The following is a 26,889-nucleotide window of genomic DNA, read 5'->3' on the forward strand; positions in this document are numbered from 1 at the left end:
GTAGGCCATCCTCCAAGAGCTTACAGGGCTTCGTACAGGGCCTACTGTAAGCTCCTGGGGGATTGGCTACATCAGGGGTGTGTGGCCTAATATGCAAAGGAGGTCCTGCTAGAATTCCTTACAGGGCTCTTTGTACAGGGCCTACTGGAAGCTCCTGGAGGATTGGCTACATTAGGAGGGTGTGGCCTAATATGCAAAGGAGGTCCTGCTAGAGTTCCTTACAGGGCTCTTTGTACAGGGCCTACTGGAAGCTCCTGGGGGATTGGCTACATCAGGGGTGTGTGGCCTAATATGCAAAGGAGGTCCTGCTAGAGTTCCTTACAGGGCTCTTTGTACAGGGCCTACTGGAAGCTCCAGGAGGATTGGCTGCATCAGGGGTGTGTGGCCCAATATGCAAAGGAGGTCCTGCTAGAATTCCTTACAGGGCTCTTTGTACAGGGCCTACTGTAAGCTCCTGGGGGATTGGCTACATCAGGGGTGTGTGGACTAATATGCAAAGGAGTTTCTGCTCGAGAAAAAGCCCTGCTCTTCAGCCCTTCCTCAGAAGGCAGGCGCTCCAACCCCCTAATGATCTTCATTCACTCCACTAGGAGCTATTTACACAACAGCTTCTTTAAGAGTTCCAACTTCTGTGATTCCAGCGGAGGTCAGCCAGAGGCCTTTGGGACCTACGTCCGCGATTCTCACAAGCACCAAAACGGATGACGGCGACAAGGGAAAGCAGCAGACTGGCCTAACCCAACCAGGCTTAACTTGCGTTAGGTCTCCACAAAGCTACTATGCATGACGGAGCCTCCACAATGAGAGGCAGTCTACCCTGAATATCGGTTGCCAACTGGGCTTTTTGGGAAGAAAAAGCCTAGCAGGAACTCATTTGCACGTTAGGCCACACCCAACATCACCGTTATTCCGCACAGGGCTTTTTGGCAGGAAAAGCCCAGCCGGAACTCATTTGCATATCAGGTCACGCCCCATGACGCCAAGCCAGCCGGAACTGCGTTCCTGCTCACAAAAAAAGCCCTGGTTGCTGCTGTTCTCAAGTTGTACATTACAGGGCTGCTCAGGCTGCAATTTCCTCCTCCACAGATGATGCCTTCCCTGCCCTTCCTCACATGCTTGCTTCTGCGGGGGAAGGAGGCCTTGAGAAGGCAGCCAGCAATATATCTCGGTGCTTGGAGGGAGCGACAGCGGGAGGTCATCTGGAGTTCTGGCCCTGCTGCTGGACCTCCTGGCAGCACCTGGGCTTTGGCCACTGTGTGACACAGACCTGCTGCTGGCCTGATCCAACATGGCTTCTCTGCTGTAGCCAATCCTCCTGGAGCTTACAGTAAGCCCTGTACTAAGAGCCCGGGAAGCTCTTGGAGGATGGGCTACATCGGGGGGGGGGGTGTTTTTATAGCAGGTGCCAGCAACTGGGGAAGGTCTTGCCTTTACCACCCCGCTTGCAAGCAGTGTGATGTCACACAGACCGGCTACTGCAAGAAACAAGAACGTCGGTCAGATCCAAGCGAGGCAATTCTGGAAACTTTGTAGTCCCCCAGGCCAGGAAACTGTTTCCTAAAGTGTGCAGCTGATGCCGCCCCAAATCCTCCAAGCCAGCGGCTTTCAATATTCTGCTTAACTGTGCACCTCACGAGTAGTCAAAACCCACTGTCCTCCTCCCAGATTACAATATGCGTGCACTGTAGAGGTTTCCTCCTTCTGAACTCAGAATATGAAAAGGTAAAGGCGGTCCTCCGTGCAAGCACCGAGTCGTTACCGACCCATGGGATGACGTCACGTCGCGACATTTTCTTGGCAGAGCTCTGTTACGGATTGGTTTGCCGTTGCCTTCCCCAGTCATCTACACTTTCCCCCCAGCAAGCTGGGGACTCCTTTTACCTTCACAAGGTTTTCATGGCAGACTGTTTACGGGGTGGTTTTCCATTGCCTTCCCCAGTCATCTATGCTTCCCCCCCCAGCAAGCTGGGGACTCCTTTCACCGACCTCGGAAGGATGGAAGGCTGAGTCAACCTTGAGCCGGCTACCTGAACCCAGCTTCTGCTGGGATCGAACTCACGTTGTGAGCAGAGCTTGGACTGCAGTATTCATCACAGTTTATTACAGTCTCAAGACTAGGATACGGTGTCAACATAATATGGAAAAGTAAAAACAGACACAGCAGCTTTACCGCTCTGCGCCGCGGGGCTCTCTGAACGCAGTATACAAAGCTACAATTGTCAAAGGAGACCGCTCTGGAAGCCGCGAGTTGTGTGTTTGCTTTTTTACTCAACTGGAGAGAAAAAAACCCCCAACTGTTTGCATCGTGGGCTGCCTGTTCCAAGCCCCCTCCCCCCTCCCTCCAGAAGCGAGCCAGAGGTAGCATGTCAGGAAGGGCAGGGGAGGCAGAGATTAGAGATCTGGCATCATCTGCAGAGGAGGGAAACACAGTCTCAACAGCCCTGAAGCGTAGGCTGCAACATACAAACTTCAGAGCCAGCTGTGGGGAGGGAGAGGCGATAAGATTTCATCGCGGGCCTCTGTGAGATAAAAGGGTTTCTTGGGCTCGCCGGGAGAGTCAGCTGCTCGTGCCTGCTAAGATAAGAGGGCTGTTCCACGAGAATGAGTGGCAGGAGCCAGAGGCAAACCACTGCCTTCCTGAGTGCAGCAAACACTAACCCGACAACGGAGTGGGCGAAGGGTCTTCTGTCTGTGCCAGCTCTGGAGGGGGGAGGTCGACCTTCTCTTCCTCGGGGCCCCACCGGCTTTTCCGCTTCTTCTTTGACATGGATGTGGATGTGGACGCGGCTGCCGCCGCCGCCGCCACCGGCTTGAGCAATGAGACCACTGGTGTCGTGGAGGAACAGGGTCCCCCCTCGGGAGTGGCTCTGCGCTTCAGGCTGGGCTCCGGCACTAAAGGCACGCCCTCAGCATCTTCCTTGGCCTTCCGGAACTCCTCCAGCTTCTGACGGTAATACTTGTAGCCGGGGCTGTTGGGCTCGTACAAAAACCTGGGCAAGGCAGCAAAAACAAAACAAGCATCCCTTTTTTGCTCACTGCTAGTCATTTTTGAGAGGCAGATACAGCAGCCGACTAGGACACTGGGCAACCTGGGTCTGAATCCCCAGTCTGCCGCGGAAGTTCGCTGGGCGACCTTGGGCCCATCACATCACAAACTCTCAGCCAGGCCTACCACAGAGGGGTGCTCTTGTGGGAAAACAGAGGAAAGAATGATGTTCTAAAGCAGGGGTGTCAAACATGTGGCCTGAGGACCGAATCAGGTCCCCAGAGGGCTCCTATCAGGCCCCTGAGCAACTGGCTGTCATCTGTTTCCTTCTCTCTCTCGCTTCCTTCTGCATCACAGCTTGCTTTGAAAGGCTTGCTCAGTCACACAGGAACCACAGAGCAAAACCTCTTGTTTTTCCCATTAGCTGAAGCTCCTTCCCTTGGGGAGGAAGGAGGGGAGAGAGAGCTTGCTTTTCAAGGCTCTCTCAATCACACAGCAGAGCTACTGAGCCAAGCCTCTCTTCCTTCTACTGGCTGAGGCACCTCCCCCTCCCAGTCCCCTGGGGAAGGAAGGAAAGAGCCAGAGCTTCCTTTGCAGAGTTCCCTGGATTCCATGGCAAAAATACAAAGAAAGCACCTTTAAGACTAACAAGTGCTAATTTTTTAAACAGGTTTTGTTTTAAGGTTTTTTGCAAAAAAAAAATCTTTAATTGTGTTTGTGTCCTTTATAACATTTATATCTCTGCTACCTAATCTAAAATAGGTACACAGATGGCCCAGCCTGACAAGGTCTCATTTATGTCAGATTCAGCCCTCATAACAAATGAGTTTGACACCCCTGTAACGTCACTTTGAGTAAGTACTGGGGAGAAAAGCAAGACGTAACTAAAACACATCATAAAAGCATTTTGCCCTGCCCATTTCGGTTGCTGACCCTCCCAGCTTGTGTCTTTTATGGTACAGATCAAAATAAATATTACCCCAGAGGTTCTTCCCCTTGAATTGACTATTATGGATGTGACTATAATTGACTATTATGGAGAATGGAGATGATTACTAAGACCCAGCATGGGTTTCTCAAGAAGAAGTCACATCAGACTAACCAGATCTCTTTTTTTGAGAAAGTGACTACCTTGCTGGATCAGAAGAATGCTGTAGACAACGTTTATCTTGATTTCAGTAAAGTTCCACATACTATCCTTGTTGACAAGTTGGTAAAATGTGGTTTGGATCCTGTTACCATTAGGTAGATCTGTAACTGGTTGACAGATCGCACCCAAAGAGTGTTTATGAATGGTTCCTCATCCTCCTGGAGAGGACTGACAAGTGGAGTACCTCAAGGATCTGTCCTGGGACCTGTTTTGTTCAACATCTTTATAAACGATTTGGATGAAGGAAAAAGAGGGAATGCTTATTAAATTTGCTGATGATACTAAATTGGGAGGGGTTGCAAATACAGTAGATGACAGAAACAGGATACAGGATGACCTTGACAGGCTGGAAAACTGGGCTAAAATCAATAGAATTTTAATAGGGAGAAATGTAAAGTTCTGCATTTAGGTAGGAAAAATCCCATGCATGGTTATAGGATGGGGGAGACTTGTCTTAGCAGTAGTATGTGTGAAAAGGATCTAGGGGTCTTAGTGAACATGAGTCAACTGTGTGATGTGGTAGCTAAAAAGGCAAATGCAATTTTGGGCTGTATCAACAGAACTATAGTGTCCAGATCACGTGAAGTAATGGTATTGCTTTACTCTGCTCTGGTAAGATGTCACCTGGAGTACCGTGTTCAGTTTTGGGCACCACATTTTAAGAAGGATATAGACAAGCTGGAATGGGTCCAGAGGAGGGTGACGAAAATGGTGAGGGGTCTAGAGACCAAGTCCTATGTAGAAAGGTAGAAGGAGCTGGGCATGTTTAGCTTGGAGAGGAGGCAGCTGAGAGGTGATATGTACTTCAAGTACTTGAAGGGCTGTCATATAGAGGATGGTGTGGAATTGTTCTCTGTGGCCCCAGAAGGTAGGACCAGAACCAATGGGTTGAAATTAAATCAGAAGAGTTTCCTGCTCAACATTAGGAAGAACTTCCTGACCGTTAGAGCGATTCCTCAGTGGAACAGGCTTCCTCGGGATGTGGTGGGCTCTCCTTCCTTGGAGGTTTTTAAACAGAGGCTAGATGGCCATCTGACAGCAATGAAGATCCTCTGAATTTAGGGGGAGGTATTTGTGAGTTTCCTGCATTGTGCAGAGGGTTGGAGAGGATGACCCTGGAGGTCCCTTCCAACTATTATTCTATGATTCTATTCTATGATTACCCAAATTTGAAACGTCAAATGTCCCATCAGGAAAGATCAGAACATCCAATGGACAAGGCAACCTTCTTTGTATGAGGATATTTACGAGATAAACATACGATTCGTCAACCTCGTGTGCCCGAGGGCCAGCAGCCACATCCTTACTATTTGCTGGGCGATTCCTATTTGCTGTGCAACTGAGTCGTATTGCAGGGTGAAAACCACAACTGTAAAATCTTCTTCTCTGACTGGATGTTATAAACAACACTACAGAGGCTGTATAGAGTTGGAAAGACTTATTGATCATACATGGTGGAAATGATATGTAAAGATAATATGAAACTGGTACTGGGTTAGCTTTTCTCAGGGCTTTTTTTTTTTGGCAGCAGGAACTCCTTTGCATATTAGGTCACACACCCCGATGTAGCCAATCCTCCAAGAACTTGCAGGGCTCTTAGTACAGGGCCTACTGTAAGCTTCAGGAGGACTAGCTACATCAGAGGTGTGTGGCCTAATATGCAAAGGAGCTCCTGCTACAAAAAAAAGCCCTGGCAAAAAAAAAATATGTTTTGGAGCAGGATAATTATTTTAAAAGACATCCCGGTGCCCTGACCTGGATAGCTTGAGCAATATCAGAAGCTAAGTAGGGCAGACTCTGGCAAGTACTTGGATGGCAGACTTCCTTGGAATACCAGGGCTGGGATGCAGAGGCAGGTGATACAAGCCACCTCTCTGAGAAGTCCTAGCCCCTAAGGATCGCCAGAAGTCACCAAGTACGCATGCACGCACACAAATACAAAAAAAAAAAAAGGCACCCCATTAAGCAGTGCTTCTGGTTGAAATGTTGAAGTTATTACTGGAGTTATGTGGAACATGGCTTCCCTGACGTTTTGTGGCTGGTTCTGCCTCCTGGGGCAGTTGTTTTGTGGCTGGGCCCTCCCATCCAGTGTCAGAATTCCAAAAGCGCCCGTAGGTTAGAAAAGGCCGGGGACCCCGTGCATTCATGCTGACTTTCATCCCGCTTGTAGCTGCGTCGATGCTTTCCCAAGATGCTATTTTTAAATCTTGCTTTGAATATTCCCTACCCGAACAAAATTATCTGTTCTGCTGTGCTCTATTGCCCTCTTCAGGTTTCGATGCTTGCCAGCTGCTTCGGGCATATTTTAGAGAGAAGCAGCCAAGAATGAAGGATGACCTGGCTGCTCTGCCTTGAGATTGATGCAGAGTTAAGATTTTAATTTTATTTACGTCCCACTCGCTGCCTGAAATAGCTCACAGCAATACAAAATCAGTGAGAAACCATTAATTATAAACAACACTGGTTTAAAACAATTAAAACACACACACACACTTATCAGGAGCAGTCTGCATGGCCCTTGGAGATAACCTAGGCCATCTGAATGGGATGGCCAAACTTGCTTAACATAAGAGCCACACGGAATAAACATCAGACGTTTGAGAGGCAGAAGACATGAACATCAGAGGGAGGGAGGGAGATGGGAGAGGGAAAGGTGGAAAGGTGGAAAGAACATATGAACATATGAAGCTGCCTTATACTGAATCAGACCCTTGGTCCATCAGAGTCAGTATTGTCTTCTCAGACTGGCAGCGGCTCTCCAGGGTCTCAAGCTGAGGATTTTCACGCCTACTTGCCTGGACCCTTTTTTGGAGATGCTGGGGATTGAACCTGGGACCTTCTGCTTCCCAAGCAGATGCTCTACCACTGAGCCACTGTCCCTCCCCAAAGAAAGCAACTTTAAATGCATTTTCCAAACTGTCGGCTGGCTTGACTAGGAGAAGTGATTTAAAGGGACAAATGCCTTTTCCCAGCCAGCCAACAGGGCAGTGGGAGCTTCGAGAGCCACACAATATGTGTGAAAGAGCCACAGTTTGGCCACCCCTGATCTAGGCTGAATAAGCCAGCATGCTGCAGTAGCCAGATTAGGATCTGGGAGACCCAAGTTTGAATCCCCATTCTGCCATGGAATTTTGCTGGGTGACCTTGGGGCAGTCCCACATTCTCAGCCTAACCTCCCTCACAGGGTTGTTGTGAGGACAAAATGGAGAGGAGAACAAAGTTCACTGCTTTGGGTTCCCACTGGGGGGAAAGGTGGGGTAGAAATCCGCAAACGAAATAATAATATTCTAGATCAAGGAGCCCCGTGGCACAGAGTGGTAAGCTGCAGTATTGCAGTCCAAGCTCTGCTCACGACCTGAGTTTAATCCCAGTGGAAGCTGGGTTCAGGTAGCCGGCTCCAGGTTGACTCAGTCTTCTAAGGGTGGTAAAATGAGTAACCAGCTTGCTGGGGGTAAACTGTAGATGACTGGGGAAGGCAATGGCAAACCACTCCGTAAAAAGTCTGCCAAGAAAATGTTGTGATGTGACGTCACCCCATGGGTCGGTAACGATTCAGTGCTTGCGCAAGGGACAACCTTTACCTTTTTAGTCTGGATCAATGGCACCTTGTGAAGTTCAGGACACCATCAAGGGGGACTTGAGACACATGTACTCCCCTGTCTAACCCACGCTGCATTCGGTTGGTGGGAAAAATGCCCCCATCCCATCAGAAGGGTCTACACTGCCCGAATCCTAGTTTGCAGCCTCTACCTGAAGGACTGGTTCTCCCGGTGGTTCTTCAAGGCGACCATTTCCACAACGGGGCCCCCATCCGCCACGAACCTGGCCAGCTTCTCGGCGCAGTCCTTGGTGTCTTCGTCCTCTGGGGGTGAAACTTTAAGCACGCTGTCAGTACGGGGCCCCCAACTCACACACCCAACAGCCACAAGCTTAATCTGGCTTTAAGAACTCCCAAGGGGATGGAATAAGGGGAAGGGGGAAGAGGTGGATTTTAATTCCTTTATTTCCTTTTGGTTAAAACAAAGCATAGCTTCCCACCCCCACCCCCACCCCGCCTCCAAATGGTCGCAAATTTACAGCGCTGAGAATGAGGCAAAGAGAAATTGCAGATTGAGAACACGGAACTAATCCTGGGGTCCGGCAATGAGGTTCATCGAACTGTGCAAAGCCCTTTATGGAAATCAAAGGTTAACTGTCTCGGTTGGGAGGTTGTATTTATTGGAAGCACTCTTTGGGTATCATTCAGGCGGGAAAAGGAAGTATCTGACTCCCTTCTACAATGCCCTTTTTCAAAAGAGATTCACAAATGAGAGGCAAGTTGGTTTGCAGGACTGCTGCTGCTGCTGCTGCTCTGGTAATTCCTAATCAGAGAATCCTTCTGGCTTGAATTCCAGACGCAAAAATCTTTCCGGCTCAGTAACCCCATGATGGGCAGCCACAGTAATGGCAGAAGAAAATCCCTTCCGAAGCCCTTTTGACTTCTCACACCTCTCAAAGGAGAGAATGTTCCCTTGTATCGATGTTTTGCACAGCAACCGGCTTGCCGTACAGCTCCTTATAAGCTTCCTGTAATCTGACAGAGGACATCTCTTGCTGGGGGAGCGGGAGGGGGGTCCTTAGCTAAGCCTCAGACAGCCGCCCGGGCTACAGCTTCCCTTGGAATGACTGCGTACTGCCAGGGCCGTTGGCGGGAGGTGGAGAAGCCATTTCCCGCAACTGAACTTCTCATCGTGGAATGCTTTTGCTAACCCCTCCAGGAGGCCCTCACACCCCCACTGTGCCGCTTTCAAGCCACGCAGGCTCCAGTGTGGAGCAATTGTATGAGAAGAAATCCATCTTACAGTTCTCCAGCTAGCTGAATGCACACTCTGAGCTCCCCCCCACCCCACTCCCGCCTACATGAGGTCAGGGCTTAGAGAAAGATATCAGAGAGCTAGGATGTACAGTCAGCTCCTGATGCTTTAGGGTTGGGCACTTATTAGCTAGGCAAGAGCACCTCCGGTTTGGTTTGCATTAGGCCAAGAGCATGGTGCAGGAGGCAAGAAGCAAGCTTTCGAGTAGCACAGAACTCTTCGGCTCAAAGCCAGACTAGGCCTATCATTGTACAAAGAGGCCAAGTGGCCTAGGAGTTTGGCCTAAAGCAGTGCGTGTTGGGGCACACATCCCTGCCTTACCTTTTTGAGAAGAGGTCCCCTCCGTGTTGTCTTGCCCCTTCTTCCACATCTCGGCCAGTTTCTTTCGGTAGTACAGAAACTCCCGGCTGTTCTTATCATGCAAAAACCTGTGGGGAGATAGAGGGAGAGGAAAATCGCACCTGCGAGGGAAAGAGGTGGGGAGACCAATCAAGCAGTCCACCGCATTGCTGGGGGGGAAACCTAGCAGGAGGCAGCAAGAGACACAGAAGCCCAAAGTCTGGCCTGCCGGGCTGACTTCCAAATGGTCCCTAGTTCCAATTTAGGCTAATTAAACCACTGAAAACCTTAACCAGCATAAGCCAGAACCAGCTGAAAAACTTGCTTGTACCTGTTCCTGTTTTAAAACCAGAGCACTTACGTGCCCCAATGCACCCTGGCAAAACTAGAACAGATGAAAGGAAGTAGTTCTTCACCCAAGGAGTAATTAACACTTGGGATTCACTGCTGCAGGAAGTGATGGCAGCTACAAGCATAGAGGGGACTGGATAAACGTAGGGAGCAGAGGTCCATCAGTGGCTATTTGCCACAGCGTATAAATAGAATGTTGTTTCCGGGACAGTGATGCTCTGTATTCTTGGAGCTTGGGGGGCAACAATAGGAGGACTTCTGGAGTTCTGGCCCTGCTGGTGGACCTCATAAAAGCACCAGAAGTTTGGCACAGATGTCAGACTGGATGCGGCATTGGCCTGATCCAACATGGCTTTTCTTATGTCCTTAACACAACAACAGCCTCACTGTCACTTAACCCCAGAAATAGTTTTAACAAATGCCTGTCCAGTTCTAGAGGCATAAAATCTAAACTTCACCACAGACAAAGTAACTCATCGATCATTGCTAGCCAGCCAAAGATATAACAGATGGAAGTCATTTGGGCAGCAAGGAAACCTGCTCAATAAAAGCAATATTTATTCAGCTCTTATAAATGAATACAAGTTACAACTAAATACAAAATGAGGTAACTTTTCTATTACAGCTCTACCACAAAAGCAGAGCCTCTGGGGATGGCTATTATTATTATATTTATTTGTAATTTATCATAAGGCAGTGTGCATAGTGTAGCCAGGAGATCCTAAGATTGTCTGGCAGCAGAAGTTCTAGCTCACTTACCATTATGCACCACTAGGTGGCGAGCTAGACTTGTTTTCTTTAGGCAAGAGACATTTCAGAGGTAGTTTCCCATTGCCTGCTTCTACATCATGGCCCAGGTGTTCCTCGAAGGTCACCCTTCCAAATACTAGCCAGAGACAACCCTTCTTATCTTCCCAGATCTGACAGGACCGGACTATCTGGGCCATCCAGGTCAAGGCTGGGGACGGCTAATACCCCCGCAGTGACCTGACAATTCGGCGAGTGCTGAAGCATTTACTGTAGCTAAGGAAAAAAAATGACGAAAAATTTGAGACTGCTAGAAAAGGAAAAAGAGGGGCTGGGCTTAGAAAAAGAAAAGGGAAAAGAGAGGTTCCCCCAAAGGGGGAACAACATCTCCAGGCATCTAAGTTAATAACATGTTGATATAATCTCAGTAATTCCAAAAATTTCCTTCTAACATTTGGTATATCAGAATGGAAAGACAAATAAAACTCTAAACCAGGGGTGTCAAACATGCAGCCCGGGGGCCGAATCAGGCACCCAGAGAGCTCCTATCAGGCCCCCGAGCAACTGGCTGTCATCTGCTTCCTTCTCCCTCTCTTGCTTCCTTCTGTATCACAGCTTGCTTTGCTAGGTTCTCTCAGTCACACAGGAGCTGCAGAGCAAAGGCTCTATTTTCTCCATTGGCTGAGGCTCCTCCCTTTGGGAGGAAGGGGGGGAGAACTTGCTTTGCCAGGCTCTCTCAATTGCACAGCAGAGCTACTGAGCCAATCCTCTCTCCCTTCAATTGTCTGAGGCTCCTCCCCCTCCTGGTTCCCTGGCGAAGGAAGGAAAGAGGCAGAGATTCCCTTGCTCAGTTCCCTGGATTCCTTGGGAGTGATACAAAGAAAACAGCATCGAGATCAACAAGTGCTAATGTTTTAAGCATGTTTTATCTTAAGGTTTTTAAAATATATATATTTAATTGTCTGTGTCCTTTATAAAGTTTACATCTCTGCTATCTGGCATTACATTTTATGACAGACGTGGCCCGGACCAACAAGGTCTATTTATGTCAGATCTGGCCCTCACGGGTTCGACACCCCTGACCTAACACGTGCCCGCCTAATGGTGGGTTCTGCTCAGGGCACTTTCTGGCCAAAGCCCTGGGGATGCTTTGCCAAAAAAAATAAATGCCTAGCTCAGAAGTGTTGCGCTGTTGGTTTTAGATGGAGCTCTTGTTCCTAATGAGCATATAGCTACAGATGTGCTGTATCGCATGAATATCGTTCACAACTATTCTGAGGAAGAAACGGCAAGTCAAGAAGTATTTTTAACGCTTTTAATAAAAGCTCAAGACTCACGCAAATACTGGGTTATCCTTGCAGTCTTCCAGCGCGACCTTCTCCAGATCCGGTCCCCCTTCGGCCACCACCCTGGCCAGCTTCTCCACCACGCGGCGGGTCTTCATATCCTCTGGGGGTAAAACTTTAAGCACGCTGTCAGTACGGGGCTCAACTCACACACCCAACAGGCACATTACCTCTAAGAACCACACAGCACGAGGCAGGAGTCGGCGGGGAGAAGGAGGGGGGGGGGAAACAGGATGAAATGGTGGAACCACGACGGAAAGCACATTAAGCCTGACTCTTTGGGGTGGGGCGGGGGGAACAGAATAGGGTGATGCAAAGGCAGGACCGGACCCTGTGAGTGAGGCAATCTGTCGCAAAGAACCAGACTTTAAAATACAAAGCTCAGGGGTGACTCTCGTCTTCGATTTTCTGTTGCAAACGGCCATCCTAATTGATTCCATAAGCCAGTTTTTAAAAATAAATGAATACACTCCTGGGATAAAATCCAGGGGAACAGGCACTTCGCTTTCTGCACGGGCACCTCATCCTGCCTCTGTGAGGAAATATTTATTTTTCACTTATTGGATTTGGTTTATATCCCGCCCTCCCCTGAACGGGGGGCTCAAGGTGGGTCACAACGTAAACGTGACAACGAAACAATGTTTTAAAATTGTAACTATAAAGGCCCAAATTAAAAACAGACAGTGAGCCAACAAGAATCCGTTGTGCCACTTGTACTGAAGACCAGGCAGGTGGAGATATGGAAGCAATCTGGTTGCAATTAATAGCGACAACTGCTATCTGCACCACAGGGCTTTTTTTTTGTAGCAGGAACTCCTTTGCATGTTAGGCCACAGACACACCCCTGATGTAGTCACTCCTCCAAGAGCTTACAGGGCTCTTAGTACAAGGCCTACTGTAAGCTCCAAGAAGATGGGCTACATCAGGGGGCGTGGCCTAACATGCAAAGGAGTTTCTGCTACAAAAAAAGCCCTGCTGCGCCATAAGGAATTTAAGGGCAATTTGGGGAGGAAGGGCCAAAATAAATGGATTATCAGTGAGAACTGCTCTGCTTTCCCATGCACCTCTGAGGGTTTGTTGTCTGAACATTCTGTTGGCAGTGAAATAGCCGCTCTGCCAGTTAGCCGAAAGCCTGGAGGAAAGCCGAAAGCCGCTCTGCCAGTTAGCCGAAAGCCTGGAGGAACAGCTCCATTTTACAGGCTCCATTTTACTTGCACCTGCTGGCCTTGGGTCAGCCATAGCTCTGGCAGAGGTTGTCCTTGAAAGGGCACTGCTGTGAGAGCCCTCTCAGCCCCACCCACCTCACAGGGCGTCTGTTGTGGGGGAGGGAGATAAAGGAGATTGTGAGCCGCTCTGAGACTCTGAGTATAGGCGGAATATAAATCCAATGACGTCGTCTTCTTACACAAATATGCAGCTATTTCACTGCCAACAGACTGTTCAGACAACAAACCCTCAGAGGTGCATGGGAAAGCAGAGCAGTTCTCACTAATCGGCATACGTGAAAAGGAGACCAAAGACACTGCAGAGGAGTCCAGAGCTCGAGATCCAGATCCGGCATATGTGAAAAGGAGACCAAAGACACTGCAGAGGAGTCCAGAGCTCGAGATCCAGTGTGGTGTATTGGTTATCGAGTCAGGCTAGGATCCTGGGGAGCCAGGTTCGAATTCTGTGCCGTGGAAGCTCACTGGCTTGACTTTGAGCCAGTCACACGCAGGACGCTCCCATGCGACTCAGTGACGTTATCAGTGCAGGGGGAGTGGTGCCAAAATTAGCCTTGCCTAGGGTGCCGGCCAGTCTAGGGCCGGCCCTGCTCACAGGGCTACTGTGAGGATGAAATCAAGGATACCTGACCCTCTTCTTTATTGTAAATATATAACAAGAAGATATTGGATTTATATCCCACCCTCCACTCCGAAGAGTCTCAGAGCGGTTCACAATCTCCTTTACCTTCCTCCCCCACGACAGACACCCCGTGATGTGGGTGGGGCTGGAGAGGGCTCTCACAGCAGCTGCCCTTTCAAGGACAACCTCTGCCAGGGCTATGGCTGACCCAAGGCCATGCTAGCAGGTGCAAGTGGAGGAGTGGGGAATCAAACCCGGTTCTCCCAGATAAGAGTCCGCACACTTAACCACTGCACCAAACTGGAACAGCAATGCAAGTTCTACTCCGTATGCAGAGGTACAACCAACTGACTTCAGCAGCTGCATATTTACTGCCGTATCCCACTAGGGGATAATTCACTTTGCCTCGTTTACAATTAATGCAAACCCACTCTTCCTTTGCTGCTTCTGTCTCTCCTCTGTCATCACTTCTGCACCAGGGCGCTTTTTTCGTAGCAGGAACTCCTTTGCATATTAGGCCGCACACCCCGATGTACCCAATCCTCCAAGAGCTTACAGGGCTCTTCATACTGTAAGCTCCAGGAGGACTGGCTACATCGGGGGGGTGTGGCCTAATAGGCAAAGGAGTTCCTGCTACAAAAAAGGCCCGGCTCAAGAGGCAATAGACCACTGCCTGGGGCCTGTTGCATTCCACTCCGGCAGCACCTCGTGGAAACGCAGCCTTCGTAGGAAAAAGGATGTTGCCACTTCTCAGTCCCCAGACTTACTTTTGATCTCCAGCCACTGCTCATAGTCGTCTTCATCCTCCTCATCCGGTGACTGAAAGACGCTCAGGCGGTTGGTCACGGGGGTCTGCTTGGAATGGGTGTAGTTCTTGACTTGGCTCAGCATGCTGCTGACGCTCAAGTTGGGGCGCTTCCCGGACAAGGCAGGCTTTTTCACGGGACCGGAAGCCGGCGTGTTTGTTGAGGAGGCTTCAGTGGAGCTGGAGGAAGCATCTGGAGGGGGGAGGGGAAGGACACACGTTTCTATGGAGCTGTGGCACGGGGGCTCTGAGGTCCTCAATTCAAATATGAGAGAGCAATTAGAACATGGAATTCATTGCTAGTGGAATACAGTGACAGCCACAGAAATACGCTTTTTTTGTAGCAGGAACTCCTTTGCATATTAGGTCACACCCCACTGATGTAGCCAGTCCTCCTAGAGCTTACAGTAGGCCCTGTACTAAGAGCCCTGTAAGCTCTTGGAGGATTGCCTACATCAGGGGCGTGTGGCCTAATATGCAAAGGAGTTCCTGCTACAAAAGAAGCCCTGGTTTTAACAGAGGATGAGATAGATTCATGGAAGATAAGCTGATCGGTGGCTACTTGCCATGGTGACAGAGAGGAACCTCCACATTCAGAGGTGCTGATCCTCCAAATCCCAGAGCTAGAAGGCACCATCAGGGGAAGGCCTTGGCCTCTATGCCCTGTTGTTAGCCATCTGCAGGAACTGGCTGGCCACTGTGTGAGACAGAATGCTGGCCTAGATGAACTACTGGCCTGAGCCAGCAGGCCTTTTCTTATGTCTCTATGTCAACACAGCTGTGGGCACACTGGGAGGCCTTAAGCCAATGTACTTGCTCACACCCTCACATCTGAGAGAATAAGACTACTCTCTATTATTACAAACCAAACTTAGTTTGTATCCCTAATGAATACCAAGAACATGTGTGTACATTTGCTTTGCCTTGCTTTGCATTATTATTATTATCTGACACACCGCACAGAAATGCCCCCTCCGACCCTACGTTTTTAAGTCTTACAGTTTTCGGATTCTTAAGGCAGCCCCTTCCTGACCAGCCTCATACATCCTAAACGTCTGAACTCTTAACTGACCCCAGAACGATACCAATTCGACTATATCAAACTTCTCCTCTTGATCTTAAAGACTATTCCTATGCCACGTAGTCGCCTGCATCTAGGGGCCCAAGGCTCTGCAGAGCTTCAAGCCCCTTCCCGTCGAGTTCTTTACGTTTTCAACTAATTTTACTCCAAAGATGTTACAGTCAGCTAGATAACCCTGCTCCGACTAAAATGAGAAAATACACAAACATGCTTTATACTAAACCGGACTATTAGTCCACCACGGTCAATACTGTCTCCTCAGAGAGGCAATAGCCAGGGCCGTAGCCAGGATTTCATGTTTGGTAGGGCCCACAGCGACAGTTTTTGTGGTGGGGGCAGGGGTCACTCAGTTTGCCCCTAAACACTTTCTCTGCTTCTCAAATAAAATGACAGTCCCCCCCCCCCCTTTGTCTCAGTGCTGATCTGAAGCCTCTCCCTGCTGGTCTCTCTAGCGAAGCCTCCTTCCCGCTGTCCTGGAAGGAACCACCCCCTCTCACATTCCAAGGCCCCCACTGCTTCTGGCCGCTGAGGATCCAGCTAGCAGGGACTTGTTTTTGTTCCAAGGAAGGCTTCCTCCCTTGGCAGCGATGCTACAGTAGCAATGCTGCACTTGGTCAGAATGGCAGTGATCAAAGAAGGCAGATTGGAGGCCCTCTAACGGAGGGGCCATATAGATGGAAGAGGGGGTTGCATGGAGTGGCCTGCCCCCCCCCCCTGTAGCTACAAGCCTGGCAGTAGCTGTCCAGCATCACGGAGGGGGGGTCTTTCACAAGACCTACCACGAGATCTTTTTCAAAACCAGATACGCTGGGGATAGGACCTTCTGCATGCCAAGCTCAGATCTGAGCATTTGGATAAGGTCACGTGGGAGAAGCAGAATGTGGTCAGACCCACCATTCCCGGATTTCTCCTTCTGCAGCTTGAGGAACTGTTGGAGGAAGCTCCCGTCATTGGCAAACTTGTTGGAAACGCTGCCTTCACCATCTCCGCTGTCGTCACTGGAATGTAAATAGGGAAACCTCTGAAGTTCACAGTGCTTAGAGGCAAGTCACAGATTTGAGGTTGAGGCAGTTTTTAAAAAATTCTGATAGTTAAGCAGGCCTGTAGCTATGGGGGGTCGGGGGGCAGGCTGCACTGTGCAACCCCCCGCCTCCCTCTGTAGGGCCCCTCCATTTCCAGGCTCTTTCTCTCCCCCCACCCCCCGCGCAAGAGAGAGCACAAGAGGGAGCAAGAGTGAGAGAGCATGAGAGAGCGACAGTGAGAGAGCATGAGAGAGCGACAGTGAGAGAGAGAGAGAGCAGGAGAGAGCGCGCAACACGAGAGAGAGAGCAGGAGAAAGAGCACAACATGAGAGAGAGAGAGCAGGAGAGAGCGCGTGACAGCGAGAGTATGAGCAACAGTGAGAGAGAAAGCGTGAGAAAAGAGAGCGACAGCAAAAGCGAGCGAGAGAACGAAAGAGAGCAGGAGAGAGAGTGACAGCAAGAGAGAGCATGACAGAGCGCAACAGCGAATGAAGGAGCACAAGAGAGAACAACAGCAAAAGTGACAGAGAGAGAGCGACAAGTGGGACAGCATGAGAGCAACAACAAAAGTGACAGAGAGTGAGAGAGACCGGCAACGAGTGAGAGAGAGAGCACAAGAGAGAGCAAGAGCAACAGAGAACATAAGAGAAAATGAGAGCGAGCACGAGAGAGCGACAGCAACAGTGAGCGAGAATGCATAAGAGGAGAGAGCAACAGAAAAGCGAGTGAGAGAGAAAGAGAGCAGGGGAGAGAGAGAGAGAGCATGAGAGAGTGACAGAAAGAGCACAAGAGAGAGAGCTGGGGCTGGGTGGCTGGCCACTGGAAAAAGCAGTCAAGGGAATGGGGCTTTTCCTTGTACCTAACTGTGATGCTGGAAGAAGCAACCAAGCCCCATACATTTCTGTCTATGGGGCTGTAGCCACTAAGGCTTAGCCTCACATGTACAGAAAAATGAAACACAAAAACAAAATGCTCCCTCTAAGCTGAGGAGTCACGTGAGCAAAAATTCTACTTTGTAAGCCACTGGTATTAAAGTCGTGTGTGAGAGATTAGGCTACTGCAAAAACTAGGTTGCTCCAAGGCCATCCTTCCCCACCTAAGAAGACAATGTGTGAGGCACAGGCTAAGAAACTATGAGCTAGCTCACACCAACTCAGCTTAGAGGAGACAGCAAAATGAAGTCACATCAGAATGCAGATGGAGGGTCCCCTTTTATAATACTCCTCTCTGTTAAAACTCCCTGCAAATGGGGGTGGGTAGGTGGAGACTCTGGACTCCACTGGAGAGTACAGCAAGCAAAGAAAGAGAAGGGAGGGCTTTTCACCCCGCTGTGCTGGTTCTCTATTTGTTTGGAGTTTTTAAATGCAAAGCTGAAATCTACTCCATACAGTTTGAAGTAGCACAGTTCGCTACACCAGCTGAGGGCTCCACCCCCTCATTCCACTGCACATGCAAATAAGGTCCTAAGGTACCCCAGCTGGGGGCATGGCTCATTCTTTAAAGCCCTAAAGATTTTCGAGTCCCAGAGGAAAAGGTAGTTAAGAGTGGAGGAGAGACCAAATACAGTGCCGGCTCTAGACACCCGTGTTCCTTCCAACTGAAAGACCACCAAATAAGGAGGAGTAGCTGTGGAAGGGAGGGAAGGGAAGGGAAGTTAGTGCTTTGGCTGAGACTCTGCAGTTGGAGGGGCAACATGTTCCGCAGAGTACTGAGTACTCTGAGAGTACTGAGATCGGGAACCCAAAATCTTCTCGCTATCCCTGGGCCAAAAGAAGCCTGCCTAAAATCTACTAGGGACAGGGCCTTCTCTGTTATGGCCCCTACATGGTGGAACCAGCTGCCGGAGGAGGTGAGGGCCCTGCGGGACCTTATTCAGTTCCGCAGGGCCTGTAAGACAACCCTCTTCCGGCTAGCTTACACCTAACTGACATAGGAAATTAAATGTAGCTCTACCAGATTCTTGCTATAACATACTGTTGTAATGCTTAAGGTTTTTAAGGTTTTAAATGTTTTGAACGTTTTAAATGTTTATATATTTAAATACCAATTTAATTTTATGTTTGACCATCTGTTGTGAGCCGCCCTGAGCCACCTTGGTGGGAAGGGCGGGATATAAATCATAAATAAATAAACAAACATGCAAGGCAGCAAGACCACATGGCCCTTTGGGAGGGACGTTGAGTCGTAAACTGTTCAGAGGCATTGCAGACAGCCTCTATGGTCAGCCAGCAGAGCCATCGGGAAGCATTAACTCTTTATTTGGTGAGGCTGGCTGGCTATTTGTGGATTATCATCTTAAGGGTTAAGATAGACCCATTCAGTAATCAAGGCTAAATTGAGATTTGGTTTGGGGAGGGGAGTGTCTCAATCTAGCCTCGCGCGTAAGCAAGCAGATAACGTATGGGATTTTTAAGCCAGAGAAACCATTTTTTTTAACGGTGGTAGCACATTATAACGCACACGGACTTGCCAGAGGTTCATCTAGCCAGAAATGGAAAGCTGCACTAGACAGTTACATAAGTCTGAGCCAATCTTCCTGTGGAATCTTCCTGCACAAGAGCAGTCTATCTTCCAAAGTCAGAAGGCAGGCTGCAGCTTTTATACCACCTGTGGGCGCTGTGGAGGCATTTGGCTGGCTCTGCTAGGCAGGCCTGGTACAGTACAAGCAACCATTACATGCATGTCTGTTGCTCTGTTGGGAGGCACACCATCTCTCTCAGCCCCACTACAGGAGGGGCAATATTGACTTACCATACAGGGCTAACCTAAAGATTACAAGATAAAATGCATGAACTACTAAAAGCACTCAAACAGCACTATAGCAATACCAAGAATTGTGTTTCCTACACGGTTGTTAAAAAGGTCATTAAAAAGAATGCAAGTGTAACAATTGCTGTCATATTTATAGATGCGATTATAAACAGGACTGCAAAAACACTTGAATGGCATTAGATGCATCCACACGAACTAAATAACGCACTTTGCAACTAGATTTTTGTTATGTAAGAATGGCAAAATCCACTTGCAAGCACGTGAAAGCACCCATTATCTTCCCCCACCCAGTATTGGTTACATCCGAAAAGAGTTTCACCATCCTGACGCACTCGCTGTTCTGTGCCGACTGCTGACTGGCCACTTGGCCACGCTTGGCCATCTTGGCCTCAATCTCGCGCTTCTTCTGGGCGATCAGCTTCTCCTGATGAAGGATGTTCACGTTGGCTTTCATTGACTTGGGCATCGTGACTCCAAACCACCGGCTGGCTTTCCCTGGTTGCAGGAGGGAGACGGAGGAAGGATTATGAATGAAAGTCTGAGCCACAGGATGCACATGAAGCTGACAATCACTGGTACTGGCCACCTACTGTGATTGGCGGTGGTTCTCCAGGGACACGGTTCCCAACAGCGGCTTCCCAACTGAAACTTGGGGACTCAGAACCAAACTACATGTGAACAGAAGATCTACACTGTAGTTGTCCTAGTAAGATGACCATCGATGGGACACAAGGACATAAGAGAAGCCATGTTGGCGCACGCCAACGGCCCACTAAATCCAACACCTTGTTTCACACAATGGCCAAAACCCAGACACCATCAGGAGGTCCACCAGCAGGGCCAGAAGCCTTCCCACTGCTGCCCCCCCAAGCACCAAGAATACAGAACATCACTGTCCCACACAGAATGTTCTATCCATATCTTACACCTAACGATCACTGAGGCACCTCTGCTCCATATGTTTAGCCAATCCCCTCTTGAAGCTGTGTATGACTGTAGCTGCCGCCACCCCGTGAAAGCGAACTCCATTTGTCAGTCCTACAATGAAGCGGATTGATCGTGCTGCTCTCCCTTCCCTTCCAGGCATGGCTTCAGCAGTACGTGGCAGTGTTTCTGCACTTTGTGCACCTCCTGGCATGGCCTGCCCCACGTACCTTTCTCTTCCTTTTTTTTTTGCTGTTGCTCTAAGCAGAGCCAACCTCGCCCAGAAGGCAGAGACTGATATATTATCCAAATCAAACTGGAAACAAAGAAGTGTGTATTACTCCAGCATTTCAGTATCTACACTCATTCCCATACTGTTCACCCAAGCCGCCCCTTCCCCAAACCTTGGTGGTAGCCATGTCAGCCAGTGTCAATACTAGTACCTACATAGGAACATAAAGAGAAGCCACAATGGATCAGGCCAATGGCCCATACACTCCAACACTCTGTGTCACACAGCAGCCAAGACCCAGGTGCCATCAGGAGGTTCACCAGTGGAGCCAGGACACTAGAAGCCCTCCGCCCCCTTCAAGCACCAAGAACACAGAGCATCACTGCCCCAGACAGAGTTCCATCAATATGCTGTGGCTGATAGCCACTGATGGACCTCTGCTCCAGATGTTTATCCAGTCCTCTCTTGAAGGGGTCTATGCTCGTAATCGCCACCACTTCCTGCAGCAGTGAATTCCACCTTCTGAGTCTCTATATCCTTGGGTTTGAGCAATGCTTCTGGTGTGCTACCAACTGAAGCATCAACCTTCGTCACAATCACCCCTCTTTTCGCAAGCCCCATATTTTCTTTTTTTAATGCATAACATCCACGTGTTGCGTTCTTACTAGCCACAAGCCAATTTGGAAGACTTTTTTTTTAATCTGAAAAGGTGGATAAATAAGGAATGTATTTCGCTAAGGCTGCGTCACTTCATGTATCTGATCTGCCCCTTTCCTTTCTTCTTAGCTTCTAGAATCGGGTTAAGACTTCTTATGTTAATCGCACTGATCGGTAGCTATTAAAATAGACTAACACAGCTCTTTAGAGAGCCAGTTTGGTGTGGTGGTTAAGTGTGCGGACTCTTATCTGGGAGAACCGGGTTTGATTCCCCACTCCTCCACTTGCACCTGCTGGAATGGCCTTGGGTCAGCCATAGCTCTGGCAGAAGTTGTCCTTGAAAGGGCAGCTGCTGTGAGAGCCCTCTCCAGCCCCACCCACCTCACAGGGTGTCTGTTGTGGGGGAGGAAGGTAAAGGAGATTGTGAGCCGCTCTGAGACTCTTCGGAGTGGAGGGCGGAATATAAATCCAATATCTTCTTCTTCTTAATTTGCTTAAGAATGTGAAGGCTGAGGGGGGGGACCCAGAAACTTTCAAAAGAAAAAAAAAACAGGTTTCTTCTGTGCCCCCAATTGCTAAATTTTTCTATTGGAATGACTGGGGGGGAGCTCTGGGGGGAGTACTTTAAACCCCTCCCGTGAAGTATTTACTGCTTTCTGAGTGACAGAAACCTTATCTTGACAATACTGTCCTGGGATCAAAAGGGATGATCATTCCTGTAATAAAGAAGTCCTCAACCGGAGGTGGCCAAACTGTGGCTCAGGAGCCACATGTGGCTCTTTCACCACATGGGGCTCTTTCACACATATTCTGTGGCTCTCAAAGCCCCCAGTGCCCCATCAGCCAGCTTGGAGCAGGCATTTCTCTCTTTAAAATCACTTCTCCCAGCCAAGCCAGTGGCTTGGAGGATGCATTTAAAGTTGCTTTCTTTCCATCTCTCTCTCTCCTGCCCCCATCTATTTTCCTTCCTTCACTCCCAAACATCTGACATGCACGTCTTGTGGCTTTCAAACATCTGACATTTATTCTATGTGTCTCTCACGTTAAGCAAGTTTAGCCACCCCTTTTCTCTACCTTTTGAACTTGTGGGCACCCCTGGAATTCTAACACAGGGCGGTAGGCCAACTACAAAATGCCTGTTGCAGAAGGCAGAGCACCACAGAGGAAACCCATGTGCAGGGGAGAAAAGAGGGGAGAACCATACACTGGGAAAGAGGGGCTGGAGAAAATAAAAGCGACACTGGGGTAACAACTCCTGCTGAGACCTTATTTTGATTTGCACAATCAATCCGTTCTTGAGTGGCCAATCAGAAGTCTTGCTGAGCAACAGCCCCACATTACCACACACTCACTTTTTAAAAATTACTTTGAGGGCACCAGAAAAGGGGTTGGTGGGCACCACAGCCAACACACTGGGGACCCCTGCTGCAACATGGAATTATCTGCAAGAATCATAGACCAGAATGTTTCTACTGTTGGACATGGCCAAAACATGCAAGATCTGCCATGATAAGGCAACGTATTTGAAAAAACTGAAACCATTTTGCTATTTCATTTTTGAATTTAGGAAAGAATTCACGTTAAGGATTACAACTAAGACTCTAATACAAAGCTGATCAAAGCTGCATGATTCCAAAGCATACATTAAATACGGAGCACTGCAATATATAGGAGAGCCAGTTTGGTGTAGTGGTTAAGTGTGCGGACTCTTATCTGGGAGAACGGGGTTTGATTCCCCACTCCTCCACTTGCACCTGCTGGAATGGCCTTGGGTCAGCCATAGCTCTGGCAAAGGTTGTCCTTGAAAGGGCAGCTGCTGTGAGAGCCCTCTCCAGCCCCACCCACCTCACAGGGTGTCTGTTGTGGGGGAGGAAGGTAAAGGAGTTTGTGAGCCGCTCTGAGACTCTTCGGAGTGGAGGGCGGGATATAAATCCAATATCTTCTTCTTCTTCTTCTTCAATATGAAACACCTGAGCTTAAAATCCTTCTGAAAGATGTCCAGATATCAATTACAGCCTCAGTCACTGGGATATTAAGTCTTATACAGTCTCTCCTTATAATTTTTACTGTAGAAGCATACTATGGAATATCAGGCAACAGCAGGGCTTTTTTTGAGCAGCAACACAGTTCTGGCTGGCTTGGTGTCAATGGGTGTGGCTTAATGTGCAAATGAGTTCCTGCTGTTCTACAAAAAAACCCCTGGGCAATAGAATTAAATTACATTCTTGAATGAAGATTAAATCAAGGTTCTTCTTAAGAACATAAGAGAAGCCATGTTAGATCAGGCCAATGGCCCATCCAGTCCAACACTCTGTGTCACACAGTGGCAATTTTTTTTTTGTGGCTAATAGCCACTGATGGACCTTTGCTCCATATTTTTATCTAAACCCCTCTTGAAGGTGGCTATGCTTGTGGCCGCCACCACCTCCCGTGGCAGTGAATTCCACATGTTAATCACCCTTTGGGTGAAGAAGTACTTCCTTTTTTCCGTTTTAACCTGTCTGCTCAGCAATTTCATTGAATGCCCACGAGTTCTTGTATTGTGAGAAAGGGAGAAAAGTACGGTACTTCTTTCTCTACTTTCTCCATCCCATGCATTATCCCTTATTTCGTGCATGAGTCCACTTATGAACGGCCTTCCATATGGTTACATGTTAATCATTTGCTATGTTTAGAAATACTGACCCACCTTCCAATGTTCCTCTTTGTAAAGTTTGTAAGTCTACCTTTGGTTGTGCCATAAATTTGCCTTGTCGATTTTATGAGTATATTTCCAAAAGGAAAATAACTCTGGGAATCATAACTTTTTTTCCCTAAACCAAGGAAGTTGTAATACTGACCACCTACCAAACTCCAGTTTTAATCTCTATATAGATCTTTAATATTAGAAGCCAGCCATACACCCAAACCCATCCCCCTCCACCGAAAAAACAGGAAGAAATGGATTATGGAATATTTTCTTTTATACTGATAAATACTAGGTTCAGGACAAGGAGTTCATATATTTAATTCTCCAATATTATTTCTAAACACTATGTAACATGAAGACTTTTATGTAAGACAAATTATCAAATCATAGCTATTCCTGTACAACAAGGATAAGCAAATACTGGAATACAATTCAAATACTGAGAAAATACTGAGGATACAGTTCAGTTTTTATTTGGGGGGGATTGCCTCTTTCACACACCAGCAAAAGAAGTTCCTTATAGTTCAGATGTTCTTTACATTTCAGGACCTTGTAATTCCATTTGCAACAGAAAATAAAGTCTAAAAAATGTTTTTTATGTTTTTGTATACGCATTTTAGCTTTGGTCGTAATTGTTTTAATGTGTGTTTTTAATTTGGTTTGAATAGTTTTTAAGACATTATTATGTTTTTAATCTATTAGCAACTTTGATAACCTGATGAAAACAGAAAAGCAAAGAAATAAAACTTTTATTTTTTAGATTGTTCCCATGGAGCAATGGCAATTTATAATCCCATCAAAGTCCAAACGGGCCATCTACAACTGGTGAGCCACCAGTGACGTAAGACGCACAGCACATGCGCGCCTTTGAAAGCTCTGAGAGAGAGAATTCCTTTCTGCAATGAATTACCCACTCCTAGTAAGCCAAACTCAAGCACATCAAATGTGCCCTTAGAAGATTATAAGTAGTCCAATCAATCCAATGTAATAGCTTTTCATATCCAGGTAATCTTGACTACTGCGAGAGAGCAGACTCTCAAGTTCTACAGAACTAAGAAGCTTTCTATTTTAAGGTAACTTGGATATGATCCTTATCCTCTTAACAAAAATTAGGTTTTTGTTTGTTTGTTTCTCCTTACTCCTGGAATCCTGGCCCTTTCACCCCATTCCATCCTGCAAGGCTGAGAATGAGCAAGTGGCCCAGTGTCTAGCAGCAAGCTCAATGGCAGGCAGCATTCCCTAAGTTGTGCGTGTGAGAACGGCCACTCATTAACACAAGCCCCGCTCAGCAGCAATCTGGATCCATGCAGAGTCTTGCATTGCCTGTTTTAAGATTACAGCAGTCCCATGCGTTGATAGATTATGCTCTTGTGCCACCAACAACATAGAAATCTTGGTTCATATCCTTTTGCATTGTACTCATTATTGTGATCTCCGAGCCTTGCTTCTGGAGCCATTACTAAGAAACCAAGAAAACCAACCTGATAAGAGGAAGATTTACCTCCCCCCACTCTCTATCATGTGATTATAGAAACAGTAACCAAATTTCTGTATCTGGCCACCAAGAGGAGAGATTGCATTAAGAAGTGTTAATGACTATTTCCTTGTCTGTTTGTGATACTGCTGTATGCCATTAAAGGTTGTTGTCAATTACAGCAGTCATATTCACCTCAGGATGTGAACTACTCTACTCAGAAGGGGAAAACATTACAAGGAACATTGCAAGTCAGGGATTTGAATCCAACTTTAAGCCAGCTTTCTGACCACAACATCTGACTCCCTATTACGCAACAACTCTACCTCAACAAGTTTCCCATTTTTTGGTGCCCTCCCTTGGAAAGCCATAATAAAAATTTTAGTAGAAGCTAAAATGTTTATTATGGCTTTGCCTTTTCAAGGGGGAAGGGTTGCCAGAAGATTACTCGCCTGTGTGGGAAAGATAGAGGCGCATTTCTAAAGCCAGCCACAGGTAACAAGAACCTTGGGGCAAAATATAGCACAGGTAGGGTTCCCAAGTTCAGTTCAAGAAATGCCTGGGGACTTGGGGGGCGGGTGGAGCAAGGAGACTTTGAGGGTGGAGCCAGGAGCAAGGCTGTGAAAAGCATAATTGAACTCCAAAGGGAGGTCTGGCCATCACATTTAAAGGGACCGTACACCTTTTAAATGTCTTTCCTCCATTGGAAATAATGAATAAGGGCAGCTTTTGGGGGGGCTCATAGAATTGGACCCCCTGGTCCAATCTTTTTGAAACTTGGACGGTCTTTTGAGGAAGGGCATCGGATGCTATACTGCAGATTTGGGGCATTTACCTCAAAAAACAGCCCCCCCCCCGATGCTTGTGGATCAATTTTCCATTATTCCCTATGGGAATCGGTCTCCACAGGGAATAATGCCCAGCAGACATTTCCCTCCCCACCCCCGCTTTCTGGTGACCCTGAAGCGGGTGGAGGGCCTCCAAAGCGGGGGATCCTCTGCCCCCAAACTGGGGACTGGCAGCCCTAAGCACAGGCCAGACAGAAAAGGACGGGGAGATGAGACTGATGGTAATATCAGTAGGAAAACTACGAATATGCAGAATTAGGCCACACAACGGTTGTGGGGGAGGGAGTAAGAGAACCAGGGAGGAGGCTGAGAATGGGTTGAAGCTAGGACTCACCTGGCACATCTCGATTGTTGTCCATGGCTCCCCAAAATGACCCCACCTCTCCCCTAGCCCACAATGCACCGCACGCCAGCCTCTTCCTGTACTGCGCTGCCCCCCCCCGGAAGCACTGCCGCAATGGATTATGGGCAAACGAAAAGGCAAAGGTTGCTGGGGGTAATAGTTTAGCATTCGAGACGCAGGAAGAAAAGCAAGCGGCCGGAGTCTCGTCCTTCCGACTTTCTGTATTTATGTTTTATTTCTTTGAGATGATCGTGCTCGTTTCACATTCTTCTGCTCTTACGGTGTCCCGCGTTCTGCTGAGAAGGCGAGGAGGGGAAACGTACGGACTACGTTTCCCATCAGTCCTCGCGGGAGGCGAGTCGTCTGCGGCGTGTGTTCTCGTGGAGCAGAGACAATATATCGCGAGCGTTCCACTCTGTAGTGTA

The 26,889-nt window shown here is 48.2% G+C and overlaps 1 protein-coding gene across 1 annotated transcript in view; it reads right to left on the reverse strand.

Moving 5' to 3' along the window:
- The window catches only part of SUGP1 (SURP and G-patch domain containing 1), a 41,362-nt gene extending 14,823 nt beyond the window's left edge, over positions 1-26,539 (reverse strand). Inside the window, exons 1-8 of the mRNA XM_060232693.1 lie at positions 26,456-26,539; positions 19,630-19,792; positions 16,398-16,501; positions 14,385-14,615; positions 11,764-11,887; positions 9,311-9,417; positions 7,887-8,010; positions 2,659-2,990 (exon numbers count right to left, since the gene is read on the reverse strand). Of these exons, the coding sequence (XP_060088676.1) occupies positions 2,659-2,990; positions 7,887-8,010; positions 9,311-9,417; positions 11,764-11,887; positions 14,385-14,615; positions 16,398-16,501; positions 19,630-19,792; positions 26,456-26,480 (1,210 nt within the window). The 5' untranslated portion in view covers positions 26,481-26,539. The remainder of the gene's footprint in view (positions 1-2,658; positions 2,991-7,886; positions 8,011-9,310; positions 9,418-11,763; positions 11,888-14,384; positions 14,616-16,397; positions 16,502-19,629; positions 19,793-26,455) is intronic.
- Positions 26,540-26,889: the final 350 nt, after the last annotated feature.

The sequence above is a fragment of the Heteronotia binoei genome, chromosome 2, assembly GCF_032191835.1.
Source record: "Heteronotia binoei isolate CCM8104 ecotype False Entrance Well chromosome 2, APGP_CSIRO_Hbin_v1, whole genome shotgun sequence".
Taxonomy (NCBI): Eukaryota; Metazoa; Chordata; class Lepidosauria; order Squamata; family Gekkonidae; genus Heteronotia; species Heteronotia binoei.